A 25,740-nucleotide genomic window follows, 5' to 3' on the forward strand; every position below is an offset into this window, starting at 1 on the left:
CCCGCACAACCCAATGGCAAATGAAATTCTGCAGGGCCATGTCAATCAGGGCAGCATTTTGCCTGGAACCTTCTTGAGAGCTTCTCAAGAGACTAGAAATCAGTAACCACTCCCAGCAGCTTCAGAGGTCCACCCGGAACCTCCCCCTAGAACGCAGTTATGGAGCAGCTGCGCCTATAGGGGAAGTTCCTTTCACGTTGCCCTGTCAATTACAGGTTGGTCTGTCTCTCTAGGGATGTACCCGATTGTAATGGCTATCCTCCGCTAATCTCCGTGCGGGTGCTATCTGCTCCTGCCATTTACAGTCATAAAAAACTAAGCAAGAAATCGGCAAGTCAGAGCAACTGTTAGAATCTGCTCATGTTGTGGGGGGGAAAAGCCCTGGTGTCCTGAGACCAGCATCCCCCCCTCGTTCCTTACTGCTGTGTGCCCCCAGCTCTCCTGCTTACTGTCTCCTTCCTACCTCCCCACCTAAATCCACGCTTAACTGAAGGCCTAAATGAGGCCACTCTAAACCAGGAAGACTTCTAGTTGAGTCAGTGAAAGCTGCCCCCAGCCCACGAGCCATTCACTGCCGACCGCTCTATATTTGTCTTTTTATTGTGTGTTCCCATCATGTGTGGTGGCTGATGGGGAAGAGGAAGAGGAAGAAAAGGGCTGGCTGGTGCCGATGCCAGCGGAGAAACACTCAGCAGGATGCCAGGTCCGGGTTAATAGTTCGGCTCCTGGATCTTCACATACCGGGGGAGTTTGCTGCTCTGCTTGTCCGGGGAGACATGGGCCAGGGGGTCTTCGGGCTTTGAAGGTCGCCGGGGGCGGGGGAGCTGGCTGCAGGATTTTGTGCCGCTACATTGACGCCTCAGCCTGTCTAGGCAGAGAGATGGCCCCACCTCGTCCCCATTTGTATGCTCTCCTGGGGAGGAGGCTGTCCTAGTGGGAGAGGGAGCCGGAGTCTGAAGGGGAATCCCTGTGCCAGGCAGAAGGTGTTGTTTGCCCTCTCGCTCCATGCCCATCACTGCCAGGCCGTGCTTTACATAGCTGCGGAAGAGGAGGGAGAAGTTTTCCAGGAAAGGCTCCAAGTCTGCATCGGGGCATTTCTTCTTGTATTCATACAGCTCCTCCAGACCCTCCCTAGCGTTCTCCTTGGAGCCAATCTTCTTAAAGATGTCTGCTAACATGTCATTGACTTTGCCCATTGCAGCCTTGTCGGCCGCATGAGAAACCCCCTGACTGGCATCTGTATCTGTCTCGTTGGCAGCCTGCATGGTGGAGAGCCTCGTCGCCCGGCGCAGGTGAGCCTCCAGCTCCGACTCCCCCTTGTTCTCTATCATGGTGAGGTGGTCCAGGATCTCAGGCCCTGTCAGCCTGCTCAGGGCGTGCAGTAGAGTTTTCAGAGCTATCTGGGGGGACTGGCTTGTGCACTGCTTCAGTTTCTCTTGGGGGAGCGCCTTCATGAAGAGGTGGATGTCCAGTAGAATCTGGTCCAGGTTGATGGTGCTGATTGTTCGAGGGAGAAGCTGCGTGATTCTCCACAGACACTTGGCCACCAGCTCGGGGAACTTGGGTGGGCCGGCTGTAGCCGTCAGGCTATCCTGGAGCAGGGCGAGCAAGGCACTAAAGATTCTGGTCTGGTCAGACTGCTCCAGCACCTTTTTCATTAGGAGATTGATGGACTGGATGACCTCTTGCCCTTCTTCCAGGTCCTCCACCAGAGAATCCAGCATCAAGGTGATGAGACTGTGGAGCAGGTCCTTCAACACCCCCGTGGAGGCCTCCCGGGCCAGGCTCTCAGTCTGGAACAACAGCATCATGTTGCGAATGATGCAGCCGTACAGCTGAATTACTTGGTCCTTCCCCAGTTTCTCCTCCCCCACCTGCAGCCTGTGGATGTACCGGAGCTGCCGCAAGGTGGCTATGAGGAACTGGTTGATGTGGCCAGACATGGCTTCCGCCTTGTCCTCCTGCTTCAGGATCTCATCGATCTGCGCCAGAGCCTGGATGATGGTGTCGACGTCGCCACTGGCCACGTGGTGGATAATGAAGTTGATGGTGGAGGCAACGTTGCTGTGCATGCCATTAGGGTGCAGGGAGACAGCATGGGGCTGGGGTTCAGGGATTGCACCTGGCTGAGTGGTGCCATCCAGTTTGGGACTCTTGCACTGGAGAGAGTCATGCACATTCTCGGGCTCCTCTACGTCCAGCTGGAATGACTGGGGAGCTGCCTGCTCCGTCTCCATGTCTGCTCCCGTGCTGTGGGCGTGACTGGGTTTGGAGGGTGTGCCCTCTGCTGATCCCATGCTGTCATTAGCACTTGCACTCAGCGCATGCGGCGGTCTCTCCGTGGCCTGTTTGGCCGGAGAAGCCGCTGGCCTGTTGGCTGCCTGTTCCATGCTCTCTTCTAGCATCCTCATGCGTTTCTCTGAAAGATTCCCAATCAGCTTGAGCACCCCTTCCCCATGCATGTGGTGAGCGGTCACAATGATGTTTAAGGCAGCACTGCAGATGGCGTTGTTTTGGTCTCCGATGAAGGCAGATATCACCTTGAAGGCTTTGCCAGGGCTCGGCTGGCACACTTCCATGCCGTAGGCTTTGACTAAATATCCCAGCTCAGCGAGGCATCCTGCCTGCTGCTTGGCGTTCTTGGACCTGGCTCCTTCCATGACGAAGCTGAACATCTTTCTGGCTGGATAGACCAAGCAGATGCTCTTCAAAACAGCATGCACCTCCCTGAGGAGAACCTCTTTTGTCTCCCCCATCTTCATGACCAGGTAAGGGAGGAAAGATGCTGCCTCGTGCTCAGTCAGCTGGTATCTCTCCCGGCTCAGCAAGGAGAACAGCAGCTTGAGATACTCCAGGCTCTTCGTCAGAACCCAGGTGTTGTTGTCGAAGAACCGCAGGGTAAGCCACTTCAGGATCAGGTCCAGGCAGCTGATGAGGCCATCCTTCTCCCTCTCCAAGTGCTTGACCAGGATGGCCAACGCTTTGATGTGGTGCTGGAAGTTGGAGTGAAACATCTCCTCCTGCAGCCAGTTGGACACACAGCTGCACATCTGAGCCTTCAGCTGCTCTGCATACTTGTTGCTGGGGGCAGTGAAGTTCCACCTCAGCACCTTCCGCCCTCTCTCGTCCTTTGCCCTCTGCTCTTTCCCTTTGGGGACGGTGATAAAAATAGGACCCAGCTTGTTGTCACCATCCTTCAGGCTGGCCTTTATTTGCACCTTCCCCCCCTCTGGTAAGCCTTTGACTTTCAGGGCAGCCGCTCCTAATGTGGCTTCTTTGGGTCCAGGCTTCCGCTCCAGGGCGCTGCTGGACACTGAGTCTCCAGCAGGGGCTGGGGAAGAAAAGGCTGATGCCAGGTGGGATGTGGCTGAGGCTGAGGTGAAGGCCGGGATGGCTGTGACCCTTGGCAGCCTGGAAGGCAACTTAGCAGGAACAGTGGGCTTGTCCGGAGGGTTGGCTTTGGCTGTCTCCAGCATGGCCACTACGTGGTCCTTGATAGTCGGCTTCAGTTGGCGAGCGGCTTCGGCCATCTCCTCAAATCCGAGGTGCATCAAGAAGAAGGGCAGGGCTTCCTGGGCCGCCTTCCGCACGTCGCCATTGCAATCTCCCAGGCAGGCGTAGAGGTGAGGTACACCCCGCAGCAGATCTGAGGGGGCAGAACGGAGAGCAGGCAGCTTCTCAGCCAGCCAGCCCAGCAGCTCTTGCCTTTGGAAAGGGTTTTCCTCTCTCGGCTCTTCGGAAGAGTCCTCCCCCTCCAGCCAGTCCTTCGTGCCGATCTGCTCGGCCCAGGCATTCACGGCCATGAGGGCCGAGGCTCGCACGTTGCTCTTGCTGTCCCTGAAGATGGCGACCAGGGGGACGCCCAGCTCCCTCACGTGCTGCTTGATGCTCGGGCCCACGGCGGTGGCCAGTCGCTGGAGGATTTTCAGGGTCTGCTGCACCAGGATTGTGTTGGGCTCCTGGAGACAAGCCCTCAGGGCAGCTGGGAGGCCTCCCACATTCGGCTGGATGAGGCTGGCGTCGCTGAGGATACCCGCCACCTCGTCCAGCCCCTCCTGCCGGATCCTCCAGCTCTTGTCCCGCAGCTTCGACACCAGCGCTGAGGTGATCCTGTCGCTGATATCCACAGCCTCAGTCCTGCCCTGGTCCTGGGGGTCCCCTCCCTTCCCCTCATCCCCGCTCCCCCTACAGTGCTTGGAGCTGCCCCGGGTGGGAGCAGGTGGGCTCTGCCCTTTCATCTTCTCCAGCTCAGCGTCAATCTGGGAGAGAAGGGGCAGCATCTCGCCCTCGAAGAACGCTCTCAGAGGGGCGCCCACGTACAGAGAAATGGTCCCCAGCAGGACGAAGGCAGAGGCCCGTACATCCGGGTGACCAGCAGCAAGGGCAGCCTTTATGGTACTGACCAAGGCCTTCACCTCCATCCCAGTGAAGCCGAACTCTGTAACGGCGTTCGCCAGCCAGTTCAGGGCTTCTGCCTGGGTCCTGGGCTGGGTCTGCGAGAAAGCCAATGTCGTGACTTTGCCGGCTGTCCACGGCAGCGTACAGGCCTCTGCGATCGCTGTCAGGGCTCCTTTGGCGTCGCTGCTGCAGATCACGTCACCCACCTTCCCCACCAGGCCGGCCAAGACGACCTGAGCTGACGTTCTGGAAAAGTTTCCCTTCTGGGCGATCAGGGTGATGATGTGAAGCTTTTTCTGCATCACCGGGAGTTTGGTTTCCTCCCAGCCACGATCCTTCTCCAGCAGCCTCACCAGGGCCTGGCAGGGCATGCTGTTCTTCTCTATTTCTTCCACAGCCTTCTGAAATGCCTCCATGCCGGAAAACCTCTCCTTCCAGTTGCTGCTGGCCAGCTGCTGGATGCAGGAGGCTGGAAGGACAGCTGCCGCCACTTCCTCACATGATTCTTCTGAGAGCTCAAGTTCAAACATGTTGCTTGGCGCCGACCTTTGTTTACTTTGGGTGCCAGAACCTCCTGCACCATCGGTTCCTAGGTGGGTGACCCGGCTGGGTGACAAGAGCTTCCAAATGCGCTGCAGAGGGTCTTTCTGATGTCCTTGCCCCCTGCAGCCGCTGGAGGAGGCTTTCCTGGTGATCATCTGCTGCTCCTGCTTGTGAGAGCTGATGAGCTCACTGCCTTGGGTCTGACGACTGCAGGTCATTGTGACGTCATCCACCCATGTTTAGTCCCGAGAAGAGAAGGCCAAGGGTGGGGGACATGGTAACAGTCTTCAAATATGTAAGAAGCTGTTCTAAAGAGGATGGTGATCAACCAGGCTCCATGTCCACTGAGGTAAGAGAAGGAAGAATCATCTTAGTTCGCAGCAAGGGAGATTTAGGTTAGAAGTTAGGACAAGCTTTCTAACTATAGGGTAATGAAGTACTGGAACCGGTGACCTAGGGAGGCTGTGGAATCCCCATAGAGAGGGCTGACCAGGAAGAAAAGCAGAGCTATGCTACTTCCTTGACAAGGGAAGCCTGGTTCTCCCTGAGAGCCTAGGAGAGCGCACTGTCGGAGCACACCATTTGGTGGTCTGGGTTGACAAGGCCCAGGGAAACTGACAGAAAGGGACTAACTAGCTGCCCAGAGACAAGCCCAGAGCAGATGAGCGTAGGTCCTGCAGATCAGTCTGGTTCTGAAGTTCACCGTTTCCGGGTTTGTTTGTTTTTTGACTCAGACCCCCCTAGAAGGGGTAGGATTTTAGGGTGCCCCGTAGCTTTCCAGCTATGGCACAACCCCAAATCTGTGAGGGATGATGCATTCGCAATGGGGTGAGTTGTGCCCAGAAAAACCACAAGGAGACACCACCTCGACAACCCAGCTACGCCATCATTGGAGGTTTTTATGAACAAGTTAGACAAACACCTGTAAGGGATGGTCGTGGGGGCTTAGTTGGTCCTGCCTCGGTGAAAAAGGGGATGGACTGGATGACTTCTTGAGGTCCCTTCCAGCCCGACATTTCTATGATTCTATAAGACATACACAGTTAAAGTCGGTCAGATCAGAGAGAGACCGATTAGCCCTTGAGAGACTCTCTCCGGCTAATTGAGGGCAGTTGCACACAACAATGGAGAGCTGCTAGGTGCCTGCCAAGATGAACAATCAGGAAAAGGCATTTCAAAAATTCATGGGGTTTTAAAGGTGTGTGTGTGTGTGGGGGGGGGGTTTCCAGTCTCCATGACCCCTAAGCAGTGGAGTTCACAATTATGACCAGAGCAGTCAGTGAGGGGCATTGTGGGTTAGCTGCTGGAGGACTGTTAGGTCGACATAGCTAACTCATTGTCTACATCCATGCTGTGTTGACCTCAGTACATGGACCACGGCTCAGTGCCGCTCGGGGAGGTGGCATTACTATGTCGGCATCATGGAGAGCTTACACTGGGGGGAGACAGATTTGAGTGTAGACACAGGCACAACTAGGTTGATGCAAGGCGGCTTACATCGACCTAACTTTGTAATGCCCATAGTGAACCAGGCGTAGAAGCAGGAGTAAAATGCGGGAATTCCTGGCTCTCTGTTCTGTGCTTAGTCTGCTAGACAATGCTGCCTCTTTGGGGTTGGGAAGGAATTTCTCTCCAAGGCATAGTCTTTTACAGGGACCTTGTGGGATTGTCACCTTCCCCTGTAGAAATAAGCTGGGATCATAGAATCATAGAATATCAGGGGTGGAAGGGACCTCAGGAGGTTATCTAGTCCCACCCCCTGCTCAAAGCAGGACCAATCCCCAACTAAATCATCCCAGCCAGGGCTTTGTCAGGGATCACCCATTAGGATCAGGTACAAACGGAGTGGGGGTGGGGAAGGCTAATGCCACCCTTCACTATGTTCCTAGGATGTTGCAATTGCAACGAAAGCAATCTTAGTGGTGCAGTGTCAAAGTGAGGTGCACACCCTCCTGGGCCTGAACAGGATTGTTTATGTATGTTGCCATGGAGGGAACGTGGCAGTGGGTAGAGAACACAGAACTGAAAGGAATCAGAAAGGGGAATCGAGCATGACTGCTTGTCCCGGGCCTAAAGAAAACAGATAGGCTTCAGGGAGGGAGACGGGGATGGTCAATTCAAAAGCAGCAGCAGATGGACAAAAACCATCTGTGTTTAAACTGGAGAAAGAAGGGAAAGCGATCATTACCAATTAACAATCATTACTGAGTAGTCCTCTATTGCTCTAGAGGAACAATACTTTGCACTTACCTCTATTCATCTGAAAATCCCATCTTCAAAAAGTTGCCTCCATAGGACCCCAGTCCTAGGAAGAATGTCTGTTCGCCTTGAGTCTGAGATGGACCAAGGAACAATCCTGGAAATCCGGTTCCAAGCCCTGTTTTATGACAGAGCAGCACCTTCATTTTTATCTTTTGTTCTGGAGGGGATTTAATTGTCTGCTCGTCACCCGGGGTGAGCTCGTAGACTCTCTGCGTTTAATTCTGGGTGGTTGGTGGGTCCTGACTTTCGTCTCCCTTGTGCCAAAGCTGATGTAACGGCGATGACTGCAGCAGAGCCGTGCCCGTGTTTGTTGTGAAGCTCCGAAGAGGCCCGTTGGCAGGCAGGTGCTGGAGATATGCAACCAGCCAGAATTTAAAACCCGTACTCAGCTTTTACTAAGCACTTACTCAGCTAGTCACCTTTGCCATTACCCGGGGTATTAACGAAGCAAACAAGACTTCAGGACCTGGCCCGAAGTACTCCTGCCGATAACCAAAAACGGCTGGATCGTAACCAGCATCTGTGCCCCGTATCTATCCCATTAGTGAATCTAGTCCACGTGAGCATCAGCACACTGCCCATCTGCCCTGGCCTCCTCTGTGCAACCACACAATAGATACAGCATGGGCATGAGCAGCACAAACTTCCCCCCTCTGTCCCCGTCCTGCCCCCGAGGAAGTCTCAGTGGCTCATTTAATCCTTGGCCTCTGTTCTTAGGATAGTGCCCTTTGCCATGTGAGCACTCAGCTTGAGGACCCGCCTTCCCTGAAGGGGCCACTGAACTATCACAGGTGAACTCCTGTTGGTCGCTCCCAATCTGAATTATTGCTTGAGGTCTGACATGGTCGGGAATAATAACTGTGTAGCAGCAGCGCTCAAAGGCTCAGGCCTTGGTCAGGGCCCACCGTGCTAAAACAGTCCCTGGCCCACGAAAGTTACAGTCTAAATGGTCTGTTCCCTTTCCCGGTGCCAGGAAAAACAAACAAACAAACAAACAAACACACACACACACACACACACACACACACACACACACACACACACACACACACACACAGTTTTAATTCAAATATCTTGTCCTCTTTCCATGTGTTTCTTCAGTTTTCCATCCCAAGACGTGACAAAGTCCCTTCAGAGCCTTTGTCTTACATCTACAGCTTGCCTTAGCAGAAACATCCGTCTCCATGGGGAGGAAAGGCCATGTTGTGCTCGCTCTGTGGCTAAAAAGATATCTTGGTTGGTTTAAACCATCTTCCGTTGGCATCTGAGTTGGGCTTTTTAACAGGTTGCAATGCATGCTCCTCACCCCTCTGCTGGCTTGGCTGCACTGGCTGGTACAGAAGGGGATGTGGGACAGACAGCAAACCCTTATCGCAACCGACCCCTCCTTACATAAGACACATTTTAGAAGCCCAGTGCAGCCAGTGGTTCCAAATGCCCCTGGTCCTTGCCTTCAGGGATCATAACAGCTGCAACAGGGCAGCACCTGGGCATAGAAAGGGGAAGATGCTTTCCACCCTCTCTCTCTTTGCGCTCCTCCCCAGGGGCAGCTGCAGTCAGGAGAGGAAGGATGGTCCCGTGCTTAAGTCCGTGATCTGGAAGTCAGGACACCCAGGCTGAGTTCCTAGCTCTGCGGCAGACTCTGTGCTGTTCTTCTCAATAAGGCATTTAGGTACCAATTACGTTGATTTTCATCAAACCTGACCCAGCTCTCTAGCAGTACCGCAGCTAAACCATGCCACTCACTGCGGCCTGGCTCCTGCAGTCCAGAGCCCTGCCTTCCAAACTGGAAAGTGACCTTTGGCCTCTGCAGCCACCTCCACATCCTCACCCCACCATGCCAGCTACCTCACACCAACCGACTGGGGGACCCATGGCGAGTTATCTGGGTCTCAGCTCCTTTCTGTGCAATGGGTGTGATCATCGTCCCCGTCTCCAACCCTTTGTCTTGGGGCGGGGACTGTCTCGCCGTCTGTGGCTCTGTGAAGTGCCAAGCACAACGGAGCCCTGAGCTGATTGGTTGCCTAAAGGTGCTATCACAGTCGGGGGTACATCTCCTAATGCTGTGCTTTTGAGCTTCCTCTGCTGGGGCTTCCACCTCATTCTCGGGCTGGTGCTCCACTCAGTGATGCTAATGCACAAAGGAGGAAGTAGACAAAGGAGGCCCAGGTCACAACAGTGCTGAAGTTGCAGTGGGGACCCAGCTGCCCTGGGGATCCAGTGGATGCAGTGGCCCCGAATCACAATCTAATCTACCCTTGTGTCGGTGCCTTTGTTCTCTTTGAGTCCCTCATTTCATAAGGGACCCTAGTCAAATGCGTTTCGTCATCTGAATCAGCTGCAGGACCAAGAAAAACAATACACAGGTGGATTCGTTCACCAACTGACCTATGGTGCAATGCACGGGCAGGTCTGAGTTCTGTGCACACAAGAAAGTGTCGGCTAGGTCTAAGCACAACCCTCCCGTTTGGAATCTGCATGTCAATATCCTGTTCCATGAATGGCTGACGCACAAAATGCCCCTTGATCTCGAGTCTAAAAATCGCTCCAAGGAAGCCACTATCTCTGTCCAAATAAATGATTCTAAATAACTTATTCTAGGAAATGGCATTTAGCATTTGTCATGGGGTAATAAGTGATTCATAGGTTTTTTTTCTCTCTACAGCGTTGGTTAAGGGCGTTGCATTATTCTGGCTGAGTGAAAAGCTCTCAGAGAATCTGAAGTGTGTTGGGATGGGAAAGTAAGTGCAAGTCCTTTTACTGCTTGTGCATAACCTTCCCATCCATCAATCACACGCCCTCCTGCTTTATTCTAGGAGAACTAGGGCTGAGTCCTGCTGTTAAATGCCTCTTGCAACATGCCTCTTTGGGGCTGGTTCTGATAGGCCCTCTGTGCCTCAGCTCCTGTGGATGGGCTGAGGGGGCACAACCCCTCCCAGGAGGCGCTCAGCACCTTGCAGACTCCAGCTCCATGAAGTGCTCCGCTCCTGGCAGGAGGCACCGAGAACCCTGCAGGATCAAACCCCCAAAGCTCCTTGGTGAAGGAAGAATACCACATAGGACTGGGCAGCAGGGATACAGCCGCACGTGCCTGTAGGTTAGAGCAGCCCTCAGGTTGCTGTAATTTACCTGGGGAGCCCCCAGGATCCAGGGAAGTGGAAAGGTGCCATAGAGTCACCTGCTACAAGCCTCGGCTGGCTGAACCTAAGAATCGGGGCCCTTGCTCTGTTCTGAATACTCTATTCCATGCATGAGAGTCTGATTCACCTCTGGGCCATGCTGACTGGCAGAAGTGGCCCTCTGCTCTATAACTTTTGGCCATCCATAATGCACAGCCATGTCCTGGCACAGAAATGATTTCCTTGGGTGTGGAAAAGACCAGGGTTTCTCCTGGGGCTTCTTGTCTTCTTATGACTATGGAAAAAGCCAAAGACAGTTCAAGGCAGGTTATGCTTTATTTGGAAGCGGATGTGGGGAGTGCGAGAAATGAAACTAAGAAAATTGGGAATGACCTTACAATCCAGGGCCCCAGGGGTTTATGGGTCTGGGGGCGCACGGTGCGACTGACCTGATACTTGGTAATGACTAAGCAGTTCTGTTTGGGACGTGCAGGATTGGATAGAATCCAGCTTCCACCCTCTTAGTTCGGCCGGGCTAACTGAGGTACAAAGCAGCAGAGACGTAATTTATTCAGTGAAGGCAGCTGAGCTGAGTCTGAATTCACAGCAGGCAGAAGGCGTGTGGAGTACGACGGTGGCAGTCACTTTTCCGAGTACAGCCACACTTTACATTTGACGCCAACATGCCTTTATTATAGCACAGAGCTGGGATATTTGCAAACTGTCTGTCGCAGTCTAGCATACAGCGCCTGGCAAAACTCCCCCTCGAACCAGTTTGCTCCTTGCATCCGAAAATCCGTGGCCTGGTTTTCAGTGCCACTGACGTTAATGGGAGTCATCAGTGCTCAGCACCTTTGAAAAAACCATCAGTAACTTTCTTTTTCCAGGCCCAATCCACCCACCTGTGGATTTTCTCTGTAGGTAATACTTCAGGCTACAGCTTCCAGACCTTTGGGTGGCTCTTCATAGACATTTCCCGCCAGTGTTTCAAATAAGTCACTGCTATGAATACACACCCAGGGACTCGTTCCAGCTACTGCCAGTAACACTAGCTGCAGCAGAGAGCAGGTTAAAGTGACAATCAATCGTTTGTAGATTGACGAACCAAACCATTATCCCTCACCCCGCCATCCTGCTGCATGCTCAGACTTGCCAGACAACATCTCAGACTTCTCCTGTGTGTACATAGATATTGGATTAGGGACCAGGATGGACAGGGATGGTGTCCTTAGCCTCTGTTTGCCAGAAGCTGGGAATGGACGACAGGGGATGGATCACTTGCTGATTACCTGTTCTGTTCATTCCCTCTGGGGCATCTGGCACTGGCCACTGTCAGTAGACAGGATACTGGGCTAAATGGACCATTGGTCTGACCCAGAATGGCCGTTCTTATGTTCTTATGACCTGATTCTGCAAATCTGACTCCCATTAAATAGGGCTTATTCGTGCAAGCCGGCCCCTTGCAGGAAATGTTCCTAAATTAGCTAGCTAGGTTGAAGAGGTGACCAGACTCAACCCAAAGCACTTTGCACAGCAGACAAAAGTATGCACAGTGTAAACAGCCGTAAAAACTATGACAGTAGCGTCACATAAAGATTTGTCTTCTAGTTAAGGCGGTGGACTGGAACTCGGGAGCTTTGGGTTCAATTCCTGGCTCTCTCACAAAGTCTCTGTGTAATGTTGGGCCAGTCTGTTAACCTCTTGGGGTCTCTGTTCCCCATCTGTGAAATGGGATGATAAACCTTCCTAGTTCTGCATTTAGCATGAAAGCTGTTGAGGGCAGAGGCTCTCTCTTACTTTGTGTTTGTACTGTGCCTAGCACAATGGGGATTGTCATACGAATAAACAATCCACATATAATAATAAATAGGCCGAGGAATCTTACTGCAAAATCGTCAGCAGTCCTGTGCACCGTGAGCTGAGTGAAGTGATCTGGTGGCCGTGATTTCCTGGCAATTTCCTGCAGGATCCTTGGGAGACCACATTGAATTTGGTTTAAGTATGTTCCGGGTCCACTGTAGTAAATGACCGGTTTATGTATTGTCATGGGCCGGGATTGTATGCCACCTCTCGCTAGTGACGGGGCGGCTGGGATGTGAACCCTGGGCAGTGTTATGAACTTGGAAGGACTGTACTGAACAGTGGGCCGGACAAGAATGGACTTTTAGGACAGTGTCAAGTGTTTTGCCTGGGAAATCTCTGGGGGAGGTGAATGCGAATCCCCCACTTCTGATTATGCAAAAATTCAGCCTTTGGAAGCTACGCCCTGAGAAGGGAACCATTGTCTGCCGATTGCCCGTCCCAGGAGGCCAAGATCAAAGACCCAAGCGGTATAGAGGAAAGACTGAACTATTCATGCAGGTGCTAGGTCTGAGCTGAGGCTGTATATGAACTTGTAAACACAGAAAGCCCCTGGCTGGGGTTTGGAGGACTGACTCCTGCCAGAGCCCTTGGAGTTTGGGGGGTGATCTCTGGTAAGCTTATTAGCATGCGTGTCGGTTTTTTATTGTTGTAATAGGTTTTCTCTGTAATGCTTTCACTTTAAAAAGAAATGTGCTTGCTTAGACATATAACTGCTGACAATCACGCAGCTCACAGCCTTCGAAGAGAAAGCAAAGCGCAGACACTGGCCTGTTTAGGCAGTATGGCTTGTTGGGGATATCACAGGGTAGGCAGGGAACTGTGCAGCCTGGAAGACCCCCAGTCAGGAAGGCAAGAGATGGGAGTCTCCACGCAATAGAGGTGATGGCTGAGGAGCCAAAAGCCTAGCCCTTGGTGTCCCACAGATGGGGAATACAGGTACAGTTGCCCTGAACTGTTGCATCTGTCTCTCTGAGACAAGGAAACCTAAACATGCCTCCTCTAGAATGTATTTCTGAGGCTATGCAGACTCCACTACGCTATGAAGCCAGCAGCATCCATGAAGCTTGGGTTGCTGCAGCTGAATCGTACAGTGTGGCTCTGCTTGGGGATCTGCCATAGCATTATTTGCAACGGCTTCACTCCAGTGATCAGCAATGTGACCCTGCCTCGAAAAGCACTGGCCCCGCATGGTGACCAAAACAGAAAATACAGGCGAGTAGCCATCCATTTATATACCTTGAAATATAGGCACCGAGAATGAGACTACCTGAGCCTGATGCGTCTCCGTCTCCTTTAAATTCCTGTAGCTCCGGCTGTCTCATCGCTGAATAATTAGCTTGTTTCCAGAAGCTGTTTAGAGTTTCTATTGAGATACCGGTGACAAGCCAGAAGGTGGAGATTCTGCTGCTGAAGACGACCCCCTTCCGTTGGGGAATACAATGGCGTCCACTTGGGCAGCCCGTTCCTGCAGCCACTGAACCCTTTCTCTCCCCATCTATTTTAGGTAATTAATTGGTCCTCATCACCATATTATCTGAGCACCCTCACAGACTTTAATGCATTCATCCTCATACCAGCCCAGGGAGGTAGGAAAATATCGATTATTCCCATTTTATGGATGGGGAAACTGAGGCAGGGAGACTCAGAGAATCACCCAAGGTCCTGTAGGGATTCTGGGGCAAAGCAGGGAATTGAACTGGGACCTTCTACATCTGCTCCATGTTTCTTGTAAGAAAGCGGGAGAGAAAACCCAATTGTGTCCTAGGAATTCTCACCTTGGGGGCTGGGGTTTGCCTCCCCTGAACCTCCAGGATCCCTGCTGAGCTCAGGGGATTCATTACAGGCCACAGCATCATCTGTACAGTGGCTTACACCTTCACAATAGCGCTTGAGCTCCCTGACAGTGTGGCTCTATTGGAAAGACAAACCCTTTTGCCCCTGGAACCATTCATCCCCTGCCACGCTGCGTCAGGCAATGTTAACTTCTTCTTTCCCCCCTGATTTTGTGGTGGAGGTGGAGGGGGGACCTTAGCCAGCTTCCCAACCCCAGTGCCTAACAGCCCCTCTCTTCCCCAGCAAAGGCACGGGACTGGAACCCCAAACTTCAGGACTTCTGTGGAGTTGGGAGGCGTGAGTTGTAGGCGATCATACCAAAGCAATGAATTCTCCCATTTGGAGGGTGCAGGCTGCCATCCCTGCAACCCAGAGGGTGAGTACGGGGCTCTCAATCGCCGCTGCAGCCCAGCTCTCACTAAAGTCAATCTGAGTTCTGCTTGAGCAAGAATGAATGGAAGCCGGGTGTGGGAGTCATGCGGCCTGTGTTCTAATCCTGATTCAGCGTCTTGCCTGCCTAGGCAAGCCACATCACTCCTCCGTGCCTGCTTCGCTTCCCAGACTTGGTCTGTTTAGGTTGTACGTTTTTACTGAGTTGGGACTGTCTGTGACTGTGTCTGTGCACAATGCCGAGCGCAGCTGGGACCCTGGTCTCAGGTGAGTGCTCCTGTAACACCAACTAGTAAGCAAGGGCTGCAGGATTTCACACCTGATGAACTGGGATGCAATAAAATGCCACTAAGTGAAATGAAAGCCCCAGTTTTGTTGCCAATGCATCACGATCTGCCAAATGGCAATTCCAGCGGTGGAGACGCTGCTCTTGGGTACATCCGTGCCAATTGAAAATCACTCCCTTCAAGCCAAAAATTTGCCACAATCACTTCGTATTGGCCCCGAGTCAGCAAAGCACTTGGGCATGTACTTAAAGTTGAGCATGTGCTGAAGTGCTTGGCTGAATCAGGATCTATAAGTGGGGTCTCCCTGCATTCCAAGGCTCAGGTTATCCTTCAGAAATGCACTCTGACTGGTTCAAAGGCCCAATACATAGCAAGTAACACTTCTACCAAATGGCAAATATCATAGAGCTGTCAAAGTCCATTTCAAGGGAGATCTGCTCTAGGATTTGGAACATCCATGCTTAAAACTCAGATGTTTAAATGATCGCTTTCCTACACAAGTCATATGCGAGGACAAATTTCACAACGTAATTGTGTTATCAAAAATCAAACACGGATTCTTGAGTCAGGGCTGGTGAAAAAGAACAGAATTATGCCCTGATTCTTTGGAAGCCATACATTTATTCAAAAGATCTGGTGTACGTCCTGAAACTCAAATGGCCTGTCTTTAGGTGGCTGTTAGCAACACGAGGGATTAAACTGAAAGGCTGGAAGTTTACTTTGACCATCAAGTCAAGCTTTGTTTCCCAGGCTTCCAAATGATCTAAAATCTTTATCACATGCTATTTCACTTCACGGACCTGAAGATAGAAAGGATCACATTTTGACATGCAACCCCCATGACCACTCAGTTGTGACAGGGCAGAATTTGGCTATCAAGGTTGCTGTAGTACATATGCACACACACAGGATGAGCTAGATAGATACCACCTATGTGGTGTGTGCATGTGTAAACTGGAAAAAAAGGTGAAAACTTACACGTTAGACCAGCTCACTGCACCCCACCCATGAATCCATCTCCACTGGGTCTTCCATTCCAAATTCCATTCTGCCCATAAGAATGGCCATACTGGGTTAGACCAAAGGTCCATCTAGCCCAGTATCCTGTCTTCCAACAGTGGCCAGTGCCAGGTGCCCCAGAGGGAATGAACAGAACAGGTAATCATCAAGTGATCCGTCCCCTGTCGCCCATTCCCAGCTTCTGGCAAACAGAGGCTAGGGACATCATCCCTAATCATTCCATTAATTCCATTTGGTGACCCCTAGTTCCTGTGTTATGAGAAGGAGTAAATAACTTCCTTATTTACTTTCTCCGCACCAGTCATGATTTTATAGACCTCTATCATATCCATCCTTAGTCGTCTCTTTTCCAAGCTGAAAAGTCCCAGTCTTATTAATCTCTCCTCATACAGAAACCGTTCCATACCCCTAATCATTTTTGTTGCCCTTTTCCAATTCCAATATGCTGGGAATATGCGGGCTGGAGGGGATTGGGAAACAGCACATAAAATACTTGGGATGCAGGTTTGTCTGCTTGCCACTCCAGCAATTTCCTTCCAGCATTATGGCCAAAAGCATTTCCAAATACGGCATCATAAGAACCAAAGAATGGCCATACTGGGTCAGACCAAAGGTCCATTTAGCCCAGTATCCTGTCTGCCGACAGTGGCCAATGGCAGGTGCCCCAGAGGGAATGAACAGAACAGGTAATCATCAAGTGATCCGTCCCCTGTCACCCATTCCCAGCTTCTGGCAAACAGAGGCTAGGGACACCATCCCTGCCCATCCTGGCTAATAGCCATTGATGGACCTATCCTCCATGAATTTATCTAGTTCTTTATTTAACCCTGTTGTAGTCTTGGCCTTCACAACATCCTCTGGCAAGGAGTTCCACAGGTTCACTGTGCGTTGTGTGAAGAAATACTTCCTTTGGGTTGTTTTGAGCCTGCTGCCCATTAATTTCATTTGGTGACCCCTAGTTCTTGTGTTATGAGGAGTAAATAACACTTCCTTATGTACTTTCTCCACACCAGTCATGATTTTATAGATCTCTATCATATCCATCCTTAGTCGTCTCTTTTCCAAGCTGAAAAGTCCCAATCTTATTAATCTCTTCTCATGTGGAAGCCGTTCCATACCCCTAATCATTTTTGTCGCCCTTTTCTGAACCTTTTGCAATTCAATTATATCTTTTTTTGAGATGGGGCGACCACATCTGTATGCAGTATTCAAGATGTGGGCATACCCTGGATTTATATAGAGGCAATATGATTCCCCTTCTTAATGATTCCCAACATTCTGTTTGCTTTTTTGACTGCCGCTGCACATTGAGTGGATGTTTTCAGAGAACTATCCACAATGACTCCAAAATCTCTTTCTTGAGTGGTAACAGCTAATTTAGACCCCCATCATTTTGGATGTATAGTTGGGACTATGTTTTGCACTGTGCATTACTTTGCATTTATCAACACTGAATTTCATCTGCCATTTTGTTGTCCAGTCACCCAGTTTTGTGAGATCCCTTTATAACTCTTTAAAGTCTGCCAGGGACTTAACTATCTTGAGTAATTTTGCATCATCTGCAAATGTTGCCACCTCACTTTTTTACCCCTTTTTCCAGATCATTTGTGAATATATAGAATAAGACGGGGCCCAGTACAGACCCGGGGGAGGGGCACCACTATTTACCTCTTTCCATTGTGAAACCTGACCATTTATTCCTACCCTTCATTTCCTGTCTTTTAACCAATTACTGATCCATGAGAAGATCTTCCCTCTTGTCCCATGACTGCTTACTGTGCTTAAGAGCCTTTAGTGAGGGACCTGGTAAAAGGCTTTCTGAAAGTCCAAATGCACTATATCCACGGGACCCCCCTCATCCACATGCTTGTTGACCCCCTCAAAGAATTCTAGTAGATTGGTGAGGCATGATTTCCCTTTACAAAAGCCACGTTGACATTTCCCCAACAAATTTATGTTCATCTATGTGTCTGACAATTCTGTTCTTTACTATAGTTTCAACCAGTTTGCCAGGTACTGAAGTCAGGCTTACCTGCCTGTAATTGCTGGGATCACCTCTGGAGCCCTTTTTCAAAATTGGCATCACATTAGCTATCCACCAGTCATTTGGTACTGAAGAAGATTTAAATGATAGGTTACAGAGTACAGTTAGTAGTCCTGCAATTTCACATTTGAGTTCCTTCAGAACTCTTGGGTGAATACCATCTGGTCCTGGTGACTTATTACTGTTTAGTTTATCAATTTGTTCCAAAACCTCCTCTAATGACACCTCAATCTGAGACAGTCCCTCACATTTGTCACCTAAGTAGAATGGCTCAGGTTTGGGAATCTCCCTCACATCCTCAGCCATGAAAACTGATGCAAAGAATTCATTTAGTTTCTCCGCAATGGCCTTATCGTCCTTGAGTGTTCCTTTAGCAACTCGATCATCCAGTGCCCCAGTGGTTGTTTAGCAGGCTTCCTGTTTTTGAGGTACTTAAATAAAAATTTGCTATTACTTTTTGAGTCTTTGGCTAGCTGTTCTTCAAATTCTTTTTTGGCTGTCCTACTTATATTTTTATACTTCACATGCCAGCGTTTATGCTCCTTTCTATTTTCCTCACTAGGATTTAACTTCCATTTTTTAAAGGAGGCCTTTTTGCCTCTCACTGCTTCTTCTACTTAGTTGTTTTGCCACGGTGGCACTTTTTTTGGTTCTCGTACTATGTTGTTTAATTTGGGGGATACATTTAAGTTGAGCTTCTATTCTGGGTGTCTTTAAAATGTTTTCATGCAGCTTGCAAGGATTTCACTTGTTGCGCTGTACCTTTTAATTTCTGTTTCCACTAACTTCTGCATTTTTGTGTAGTCCTCCTTTCTGAAATTAAATGCTACAGTGTTGGGCTGCTGTGGTGTTTTCCCTACCCACCGGAGGGATGTTAAATGTAGTTATATTATGGTCACTATTACCAAGCGGTCCAGTTATATTCACCTCTTGGACCAGATCCTGTGCTCCACTTAGGACTAAATCAAGAATTCCTTCTGTCCTTGTGGGTTCCAGGACTGGCTGCTCCAAGAAGCAGTCATTTAAGGTGTCAAGAAAGCAGCTTTCAATCAGCCAGCAATTTTTAAAGAATCAGCTGCTATGCTATAGGAATGTGTTTTGTCCTTCCCCCAAGGGTGCAATTTGTCCTCAAAGGTACACTGCTCTCAAATGCAGGACTAATATTCAGTCCTGAATCAGGAACTGGCTTGTGCCTCAAGATCTCACAAACCATCAAGACTAGAGGGAGGGAAAGACTTTATCTCACTGGAGATGCACCCCAATCTCCTTTCCATTTAAAGAGGTGACTTCTTCCTACTCCTGGCATAACATGAAATAGTGACCCGTACCACCATCCAGACATGCCATATACAGAAAAGCAACTGTAACACATGTTAAAGGGGCCTGCTATTTACTAAGACATTTTCTCTTCTTTTGAGGCTGATGCAGTTAGGTTCAACAGTTTGGCTTTATAGAGCTGCAAAAACTAACACCAATTAACCCCTCCCCCCCCCCAACTCTCCGAAAATATTGCAAAAGTGTTTAGTTAACAATGTTGCATAACTGAATTGCATCCTAGTGTGGTAGAAAGGGTTTAAACACACATTCCCGGACAGGTGTCTAAATCCCCTAGACTGCTTTGAAAGGTCAGCCTATATGTTTTGCCGTGCGAAATTCAACTCACCCTCCGTTCTGGAAGATAGCTACCTGTCTCTGTACGCCATGTAGAGAGTAAAGCAAAAGACCCACAGTTTGAAGGGCTGTGTTATAGCGTGGTTTTTTCTGTACTGTGCTTGTCTGTGGCTGCCCTCCAAGGGAGGGGCTGTTAAAGGGAAAGCCGATCTCAAAGAGGCGACTTTGTGGGGGGTGTTTTTTCCCCCCCCAGTAAACCAACAACTCTAAGCGGCACCGTTTGAAACTTAAACTTTATTGCGACAAAGAACTAAAAGTCGTACATGGGGGAGGACTGCAGAGCGCCTGTCAGAAAGAACTAGTCAGAAATCACCACTCAGGTACAATCGAACGGAAAGTTTTATTAAAACAAGTGGAAATCAACGCAATTATTTCGGTGGTTGTTTAAATTTCACCATAACCGTGGATTGTATATTTACAGTCTTCGGCTCCTGTCGTGAAGGTCTTGCTCGGGATGGGGGGACCAGGGTTGGCGGGGCGGCGGCTGGCTCCGAAAGCTAACAGGAGGTGAATGTTTTCCAGAAGAAATTCTTGCAGCCGGCTTTGCGTTCTCGGGGCGCCAAGGCGGGGTTGGGGTTAGCCGATCGCTCCAACTCCAGCCTCACTTCATCCTGCTCTGCACCTCGGGACAGGTCCTCGGGCTCCAGGGCTTCATTGTCCGGCTGGTTGGGTTCTGAGAGCAATTCTGCCAAAAAGTACTTCGCCAGTTCCTTTTGGGGGGGGGAGACAGAGAGACCGTGAAAAGCTGGGCGCAGCTCGGGTATCTGCCTGACAGCATTTCTCCCATCCCCAGAGCATCACAGAGTGCAAGGTCCATCTCTCCAAAGCCAGCTCCAACCCACCTGGGCAGCTGCAGAGGTTTGCATATCAACCCAGCCCGAGCCAGGAGAGCGTCAACCCAGCGCCCCCCAGCAGAGACACCCAGTGTGGAGCGGGGGCGTGTTACACGGGTACAGAAGGTTGAGAAGAACCCGCACCCCCATCCCCCTCAACTTTTCTTATTCTCCCTGAATTCTCCTCTAATCTACCAAAGCCCCGAGACGGGCTGGGCTTCCTCCGGTTTGTAACCCCGCAACTTGGGGCGCGGGGGGGGGGGTGCCTAGAACATCGCTGATCAAAGGTCTCTGTCAGGTCTCTCTCCAGACACGCATAGAAAGCGGTGGATCGAGGCAGATGCACCCGGAGACGCCTGGTCCCCGTGGGGTGGATGGGACCTATCCGCTATCTCGTTGTTCCCCGGGAGCTAATACACACATCCAGCCTCTACAGCCACCCCCGGGCGCCTTGGCTAGCTCCAGCCCGCCTGGAACCCGCGCCCGGAGCTGGAGGCTTGGGCAGGGGGGCTGGTTTCAGCACCCTGGAGAAATCCCACCACCACCACCACCTGGGAGCGACCCCTTCCCCCGGGTTTCTCCCTAGCACCCTGGAGAGTTCTCCCCTAGTCCGGCTGGAGGCGTTACCGCTTTCTTGACAGGGCCACATTAACCCTGCGTTCCTTTGAAACGCCTAATGGGAACGCTAGCCCCGGGCTGCCCCATGCACCTGTCCCTAAACAGCTCAGGACTGTTCCCGCGGAACGACCCTGGCCCATCCGCTCCTGGGGCTGCGACCCAGCCGGAGGGAGCTCTGGGCACAGCTGGATTGCCCCCTGCCCCCCGCTAGATTCCGTTTGAAAAGTGCAGGCGGACGCATGTTAACCCCCTGCGCTCCTGCTGCCTGCTTTCGTGTCAAAGCAGCCCTGGAAAAACCCTCCCCTGCGGGGCCCGCGAAGCTCGGTTCCGTGCAGGTGAAACGCACCTGTGCATGGACCTGCTGCCCCTGAGAAACTCACCCCGCCCCGGCATCAGCCCAAGCCAACGCGCTGCAGAGCCATGCCCGACACAGCCGGGAGAGAACCTGGTACGAACCCGCAAACGGCCCCGGGCTGCCCGCAGCTCGCTCGGATCCCTGCGGCACACTCCGGGAGAAGGTGCGGGGGGAGAGGGGGGCTTACCTGTTTGCCCGCTGCCGCAGCCAGTGACTTCTGCAGGAACTGCCGGAGTCTCGGGTCCGAGGGCGCCGCGGAGACGCTACTCACCGCCAAGGCGACGGAGAGCAGGGCTAGGGCGCAATGGAGACGGCAGGACAGCATCTTTCCGACCTGCGCCAGCAAGTCAGACAACGAACGGGAGAGGCCGGGGTGCCGCTCAGTGTCTCCACTTCTCAGGCGGTGGCTGCTTCTGGGATCTCCTCCGCGCCCGACCCCCTTTTTAAACCCATCTCCTGACGTCAAGGCGGAGGCGCCCCCCTCGCCAAATGTAACCACCACTTTTACGCACCATTAGGCGCGCAGATCAATCACCCCAGGTGCTGGCGCTGACACGAGGCGATGGGTTTTTTACTAATCCCAGGAGGCGGACGCGCTTCCTTCCCTCTGCCAAACTGGTTCGGAGCGGCCCTCGTTGTACCGGGGGCCGGGGGGAGAAAGGGGGGCTTTCCCAAGGAACAGCTGCGTCTCCAAAGTAACTCTGGGGGAAGATCCATGGGGGAGGGGGGCTCTCTTGATTCCTTCTCGGGGGCTCGCTAATGCTCCTTGAGACGTTTCATTAACCCATTGGGGAGACTCAGGGAGGGAGAACTAGGAAATTGACTGGGACTCTCAATGCGCCCGTTACATTTTAGTGGCAAAGTTGTCTTTGGAGTCAGGCCCCCTCGCCGCTGTGGCTTTGGAACATCCGGCCGATGGCTTGTTTTCACAGTCACTTGGCCGATGAATCAATCCAGCGCATCACTTCTCATTGAACTTGTCAAACGTTTTTCTCTCCGCTCCATATTGGACCGTTTGTTTCGCCTCTTGCCAGGGGTCCTGGAACAATTTCTATATACTGTGTGTGGGGGGGGAGGGGTGCTGAGAGCCATTGAACCAAACTGTAACCCCTGTGTATAGTGGAAACCACTTCCAGCCAGGGGCTGCGGCAGCCCCCCTACTTCCAGCACCGGTGCATCTGGCTACTTCCATCAAAGAAACTCAAATGAGCTCCATGGGGCGCGAAAGCCCTGTTGCAAAAGAAGGCTGTTTTGAGCAGAACGGTGTTCGTGTGAAAGGGAGATGAATTTAAAAGTAAACTATCGCGCATATACCGTGTAACTATCATGCATTTCCAAGCACCATGAACACCGACTCTCTGTCTGTCAGTCCGTCCGGCTATTTTTACCTGTGCCAAATTTCAGATGCCTCTTTTTTTTTTTTTTTTTCAAAAGGCGCTAAGCTTATTTCCACCTTTTAAAACCTACCTTCAATTAATCTGTTTAGCCCCGAAGGTGCTATGAAATATTAGACACAATTGCAACTATCTGAGAGATACAACTTGATGAAACCAACAGCACCAGTTAGTTTTCAAAGGCTTATCGTTCCCAGGGAGATAGTTTTGCCCCTGAGCTTAATGGCTGTATGATATGAAGAGTCTTCATAATGCCTTGTGTTGGCCATGGGCAGATTTCACCTCTGGGAGATGCATCTTTTCTCATCAATGACCTTAGCACGCTTAGAGGAAATGTTCAGATTTCCGTTTAACGGGCTGAACCGAAACAAAATCACGCGTTTGTTGTTACAATTGTGCCCACCCGTAGAGCCCACAGAGGTGTGAAATATTCCCCCAGACTCGCATAGGTTTGTCTGTGTAAAGAACAGGCACCGGCTGGAATGATTCGGGTTATTTGTTAGAAGAAAACTGCCCCAAATCGGACACTTCCCAGGAGCCAAGGCGCGGCTTGCTCCGCGTTGTCGGAAGAACTAGGCAAATAAGGAATTGGGTTTTTAATTCCTTTGATTAGCATCAGCTTCCCTATAGTGACTGTTCGTTCCCCATCTTTCAAGCCGCTCGGTTTCTTCGGTGTAATGACAGCTCCCCTTTCCCCATTATCCCTTCCCCGCTCGATGGTTCATTAATGAGTTTCACAAGCCCGGTTCCGCTCATTTCAAGATCGTTCTGTCTCGCTGTACTATCGATTGGGCCGTGCATTTCCCTTCCTGGACTTTCCATACCGCGCAGACTTGGCTCTGTGTATTTATTTCTGCTTCGGGACTGGGCTCGGATTTGCACCTTTAATTAAACACGTTGAAACCAGCCCGTCGGACGGCACTTCTTTCCTAAGCGCTACACGAATCGGGGCCGGGAATACCCAGTGGATGTTTGCTAACCAGGAGACTTCTCTTTCCTGAGAGAAGAGCGTCAGCTTCCAGCTCAAACCCACCCAGCCCCACACAACTATAGTCTGGGGCGATTATGAGACAACCCAGGGGATGAAATGCACACATTGAGCTTCCAAAGACACTCTGCTTATCATTGCATGGGCCCCCATCTCTCCCGATGGAGTTCACATCCCTCCTGGAAGCGTCTCTCTTTGGCAGGGATACAGGAGGGTTAGCGGTGCTGCATTTTAATTCCCCTCCTGGCAACGGTAAACTCAGGGTCAAGGGAACGCGGTGGTGGCTCGTGATGGGTAGTACGTGCAGGGGAAACTTTGGAGTTTAAGTGCCACGGAGCCAGAGGCGGTCCTCTTTACCGAGCAGCAAAGGGGCTGTTCCCGTCCCAGCCGGGAGCAACTGCTCTGGGTGGGGCCCAGGTCGCCACTGCTCAGACTGTGCGTCAGAGGGACTAGCGCGAACACCACCGGAGTCCTGCCTTCTCCAGCCTTGATCGTGGGCCAAATCCACCCCTGAGTCACAGCAGGGAGGAACCTGACCCGATGTGGGGCCACCTTGGCTCAGACCAGGCACTCTGCCCTGGGCACCAGGCAGGTCCCACAAGCGATCCAGTTGGTATACACCCAGGGTTGCCAGTTTTGGTTGGGCACATTCCTGGAGGTTTCATCCCACGGCATAATCGTTCATGAAAGATCGATCTTTGATTCCTGGAGACTCCAGGAACACTCCTGGCGGGTTGGCAACCCGACGTAGGTAGCTTCCCTGTTGGTAATTAGCTTCAGTGCCAGCCAGCTGGTCCTGATGCAAGTGGCAGAGTTCTGCCCTGTTCCTTCAACAGCTGGCATGTGCAAGAGCGTCTGTTCTCCGGGGGGGGGGGGGGGGCTAGTTAGTAGCAGTGAAAACGAGCATTGGTGATTAATTCGTGTTTTGTTTCACTGTTATTCATGTTTGTCATAAATCACCTCCGCACTGTAGAAATTATCCTAGAATCAATAATTAATAATCCTGGGTTAAGGACAACCTCTCACTGAAGTCAACGGTGGATTTCACCTAAGCAAAGGGTGTCTAGATTTGACCCAATTATAACATCAGAAGATAAATCTGTCTATCCATCCATCCCTGCATCCTGGTCTGTCTGTCTATCTCCCATCCTATCTTATCCTGATTATCAGGCACCTCGATAGAATCATAGAATATCAGGGTTGGAAGGGACCTCAGGAGGTCATCTAGTCCCACCCCCTGCTCAAAGCAACTAAATCATCCCAGCCAGGGCTTTGTCAAGCCTGACCTTAAAAACCTCTAAGGAAGGAGATTCCACCACTTCCCTAGGTAACCCATTCCAGTGCTTCACCACCCTCCTAGTGAAAAAGTTTTTCCTAATGTCCAACCTAAACCTCCCCCACTGCAATTTGAGACCATTACTCCTTGTTCTGTCATCTGCCAACACTGAGAACAGTCTAGATTCATCCTCTTTGGAACCCTCTTTCAGGTAGTTGAAAGCAGCTATCAAATGCCCCCTCACTCTTCTCTTCTGCAGACTAAACAATCCCAGTTCCCTCAGCCTCTCCTCGATGTAATAGCAAACAGTGTCTCTGATAGCAGGATCACCTGATTTTCACAAGAACAGACTAGTCCCTTTGGCTCAGTTCATTTGGTAAACTGGCACCTGTTTTGCCCTCATTAAATATTCCCTCTGTCACTTTCAGCATCCCCGATACAATATTCCTGCTACGTTTGTCTGATGATCTGATGAGTTTCTGTGGGGCACTAGCAGCTGGAGGGCTCTTGGGAAGTTGCCACAGGAGTGATCTGGAATGCTGGAGAAAGTGCCACAAAATGTTTCTAGTCTGTGATTTGTCTGTGATTTGTCTGGCATCACCTCCGACGTGGTGTCCTGACACAGGACCAGATCTTAGCTGGTCTAAAGCAGCAGCATCACTTCATTAGCATCCAAGAAAACCTGGTCCATAGGACTGTACAAAGGCTCTTTGATCGGGCCCTGCCTTCCAGCTGGTGAGTTTCATCTGCTTGATGGGGGTGCAGTTACCAGACAGGAAATGAACCTCTGTTCCGTGCCTGAATGGGTGAGCATTGCAGAACGAGGTCTTCGAGATAAAGGCAGTT

General features: G+C 51.2%; 2 protein-coding genes across 2 annotated transcripts; both read right to left on the reverse strand.

Annotated features, from left to right (window-relative positions):
• Window positions 1–710: 710 nt before the first annotated feature.
• Window positions 711–4,928, reverse strand: LOC135884150 (cytoskeleton-associated protein 5-like). The gene has a single exon (XM_065411443.1). The coding sequence runs from the start codon at window positions 4,926–4,928 to the stop codon at window positions 711–713; it is 4,218 nt and encodes a 1,405-aa protein (XP_065267515.1).
• Window positions 4,929–19,927: 14,999 nt separating this feature from the next.
• On the reverse strand, window positions 19,928–21,561 carry SST (somatostatin). The gene is made up of 2 exons (XM_065411358.1): window positions 21,424–21,561; window positions 19,928–20,140 (listed from the first exon to the last, which is right to left on the reverse strand). The coding sequence occupies exons 1-2, from the start codon at window positions 21,559–21,561 to the stop codon at window positions 19,928–19,930; spliced, it is 351 nt and encodes a 116-aa protein (XP_065267430.1).
• Window positions 21,562–25,740: the final 4,179 nt, after the last annotated feature.

This window comes from Emys orbicularis, chromosome 9, assembly GCF_028017835.1.
Source record: "Emys orbicularis isolate rEmyOrb1 chromosome 9, rEmyOrb1.hap1, whole genome shotgun sequence".
Classification (NCBI taxonomy): domain Eukaryota; kingdom Metazoa; phylum Chordata; order Testudines; family Emydidae; genus Emys; species Emys orbicularis.

Excerpts from the sequence above, each read along its gene's own strand:
- LOC135884150 (XM_065411443.1), bottom strand. The coding sequence starts at position 4,928 with ATGTTTGAACTTGAGCTCTCAGAAGAATCATGTGAGGAAGTGGCGGCA.
- SST (XM_065411358.1), bottom strand. The coding sequence starts at position 21,561 with ATGCTGTCCTGCCGTCTCCATTGCGCCCTAGCCCTGCTCTCCGTCGCC. Across the intron at positions 20,141-21,423 it reads CTGCGGCAGCGGGCAAACAG|GAACTGGCGAAGTACTTTTT; the intron begins GTAAGCCCCCCT and ends CCCCCCCAAAAG.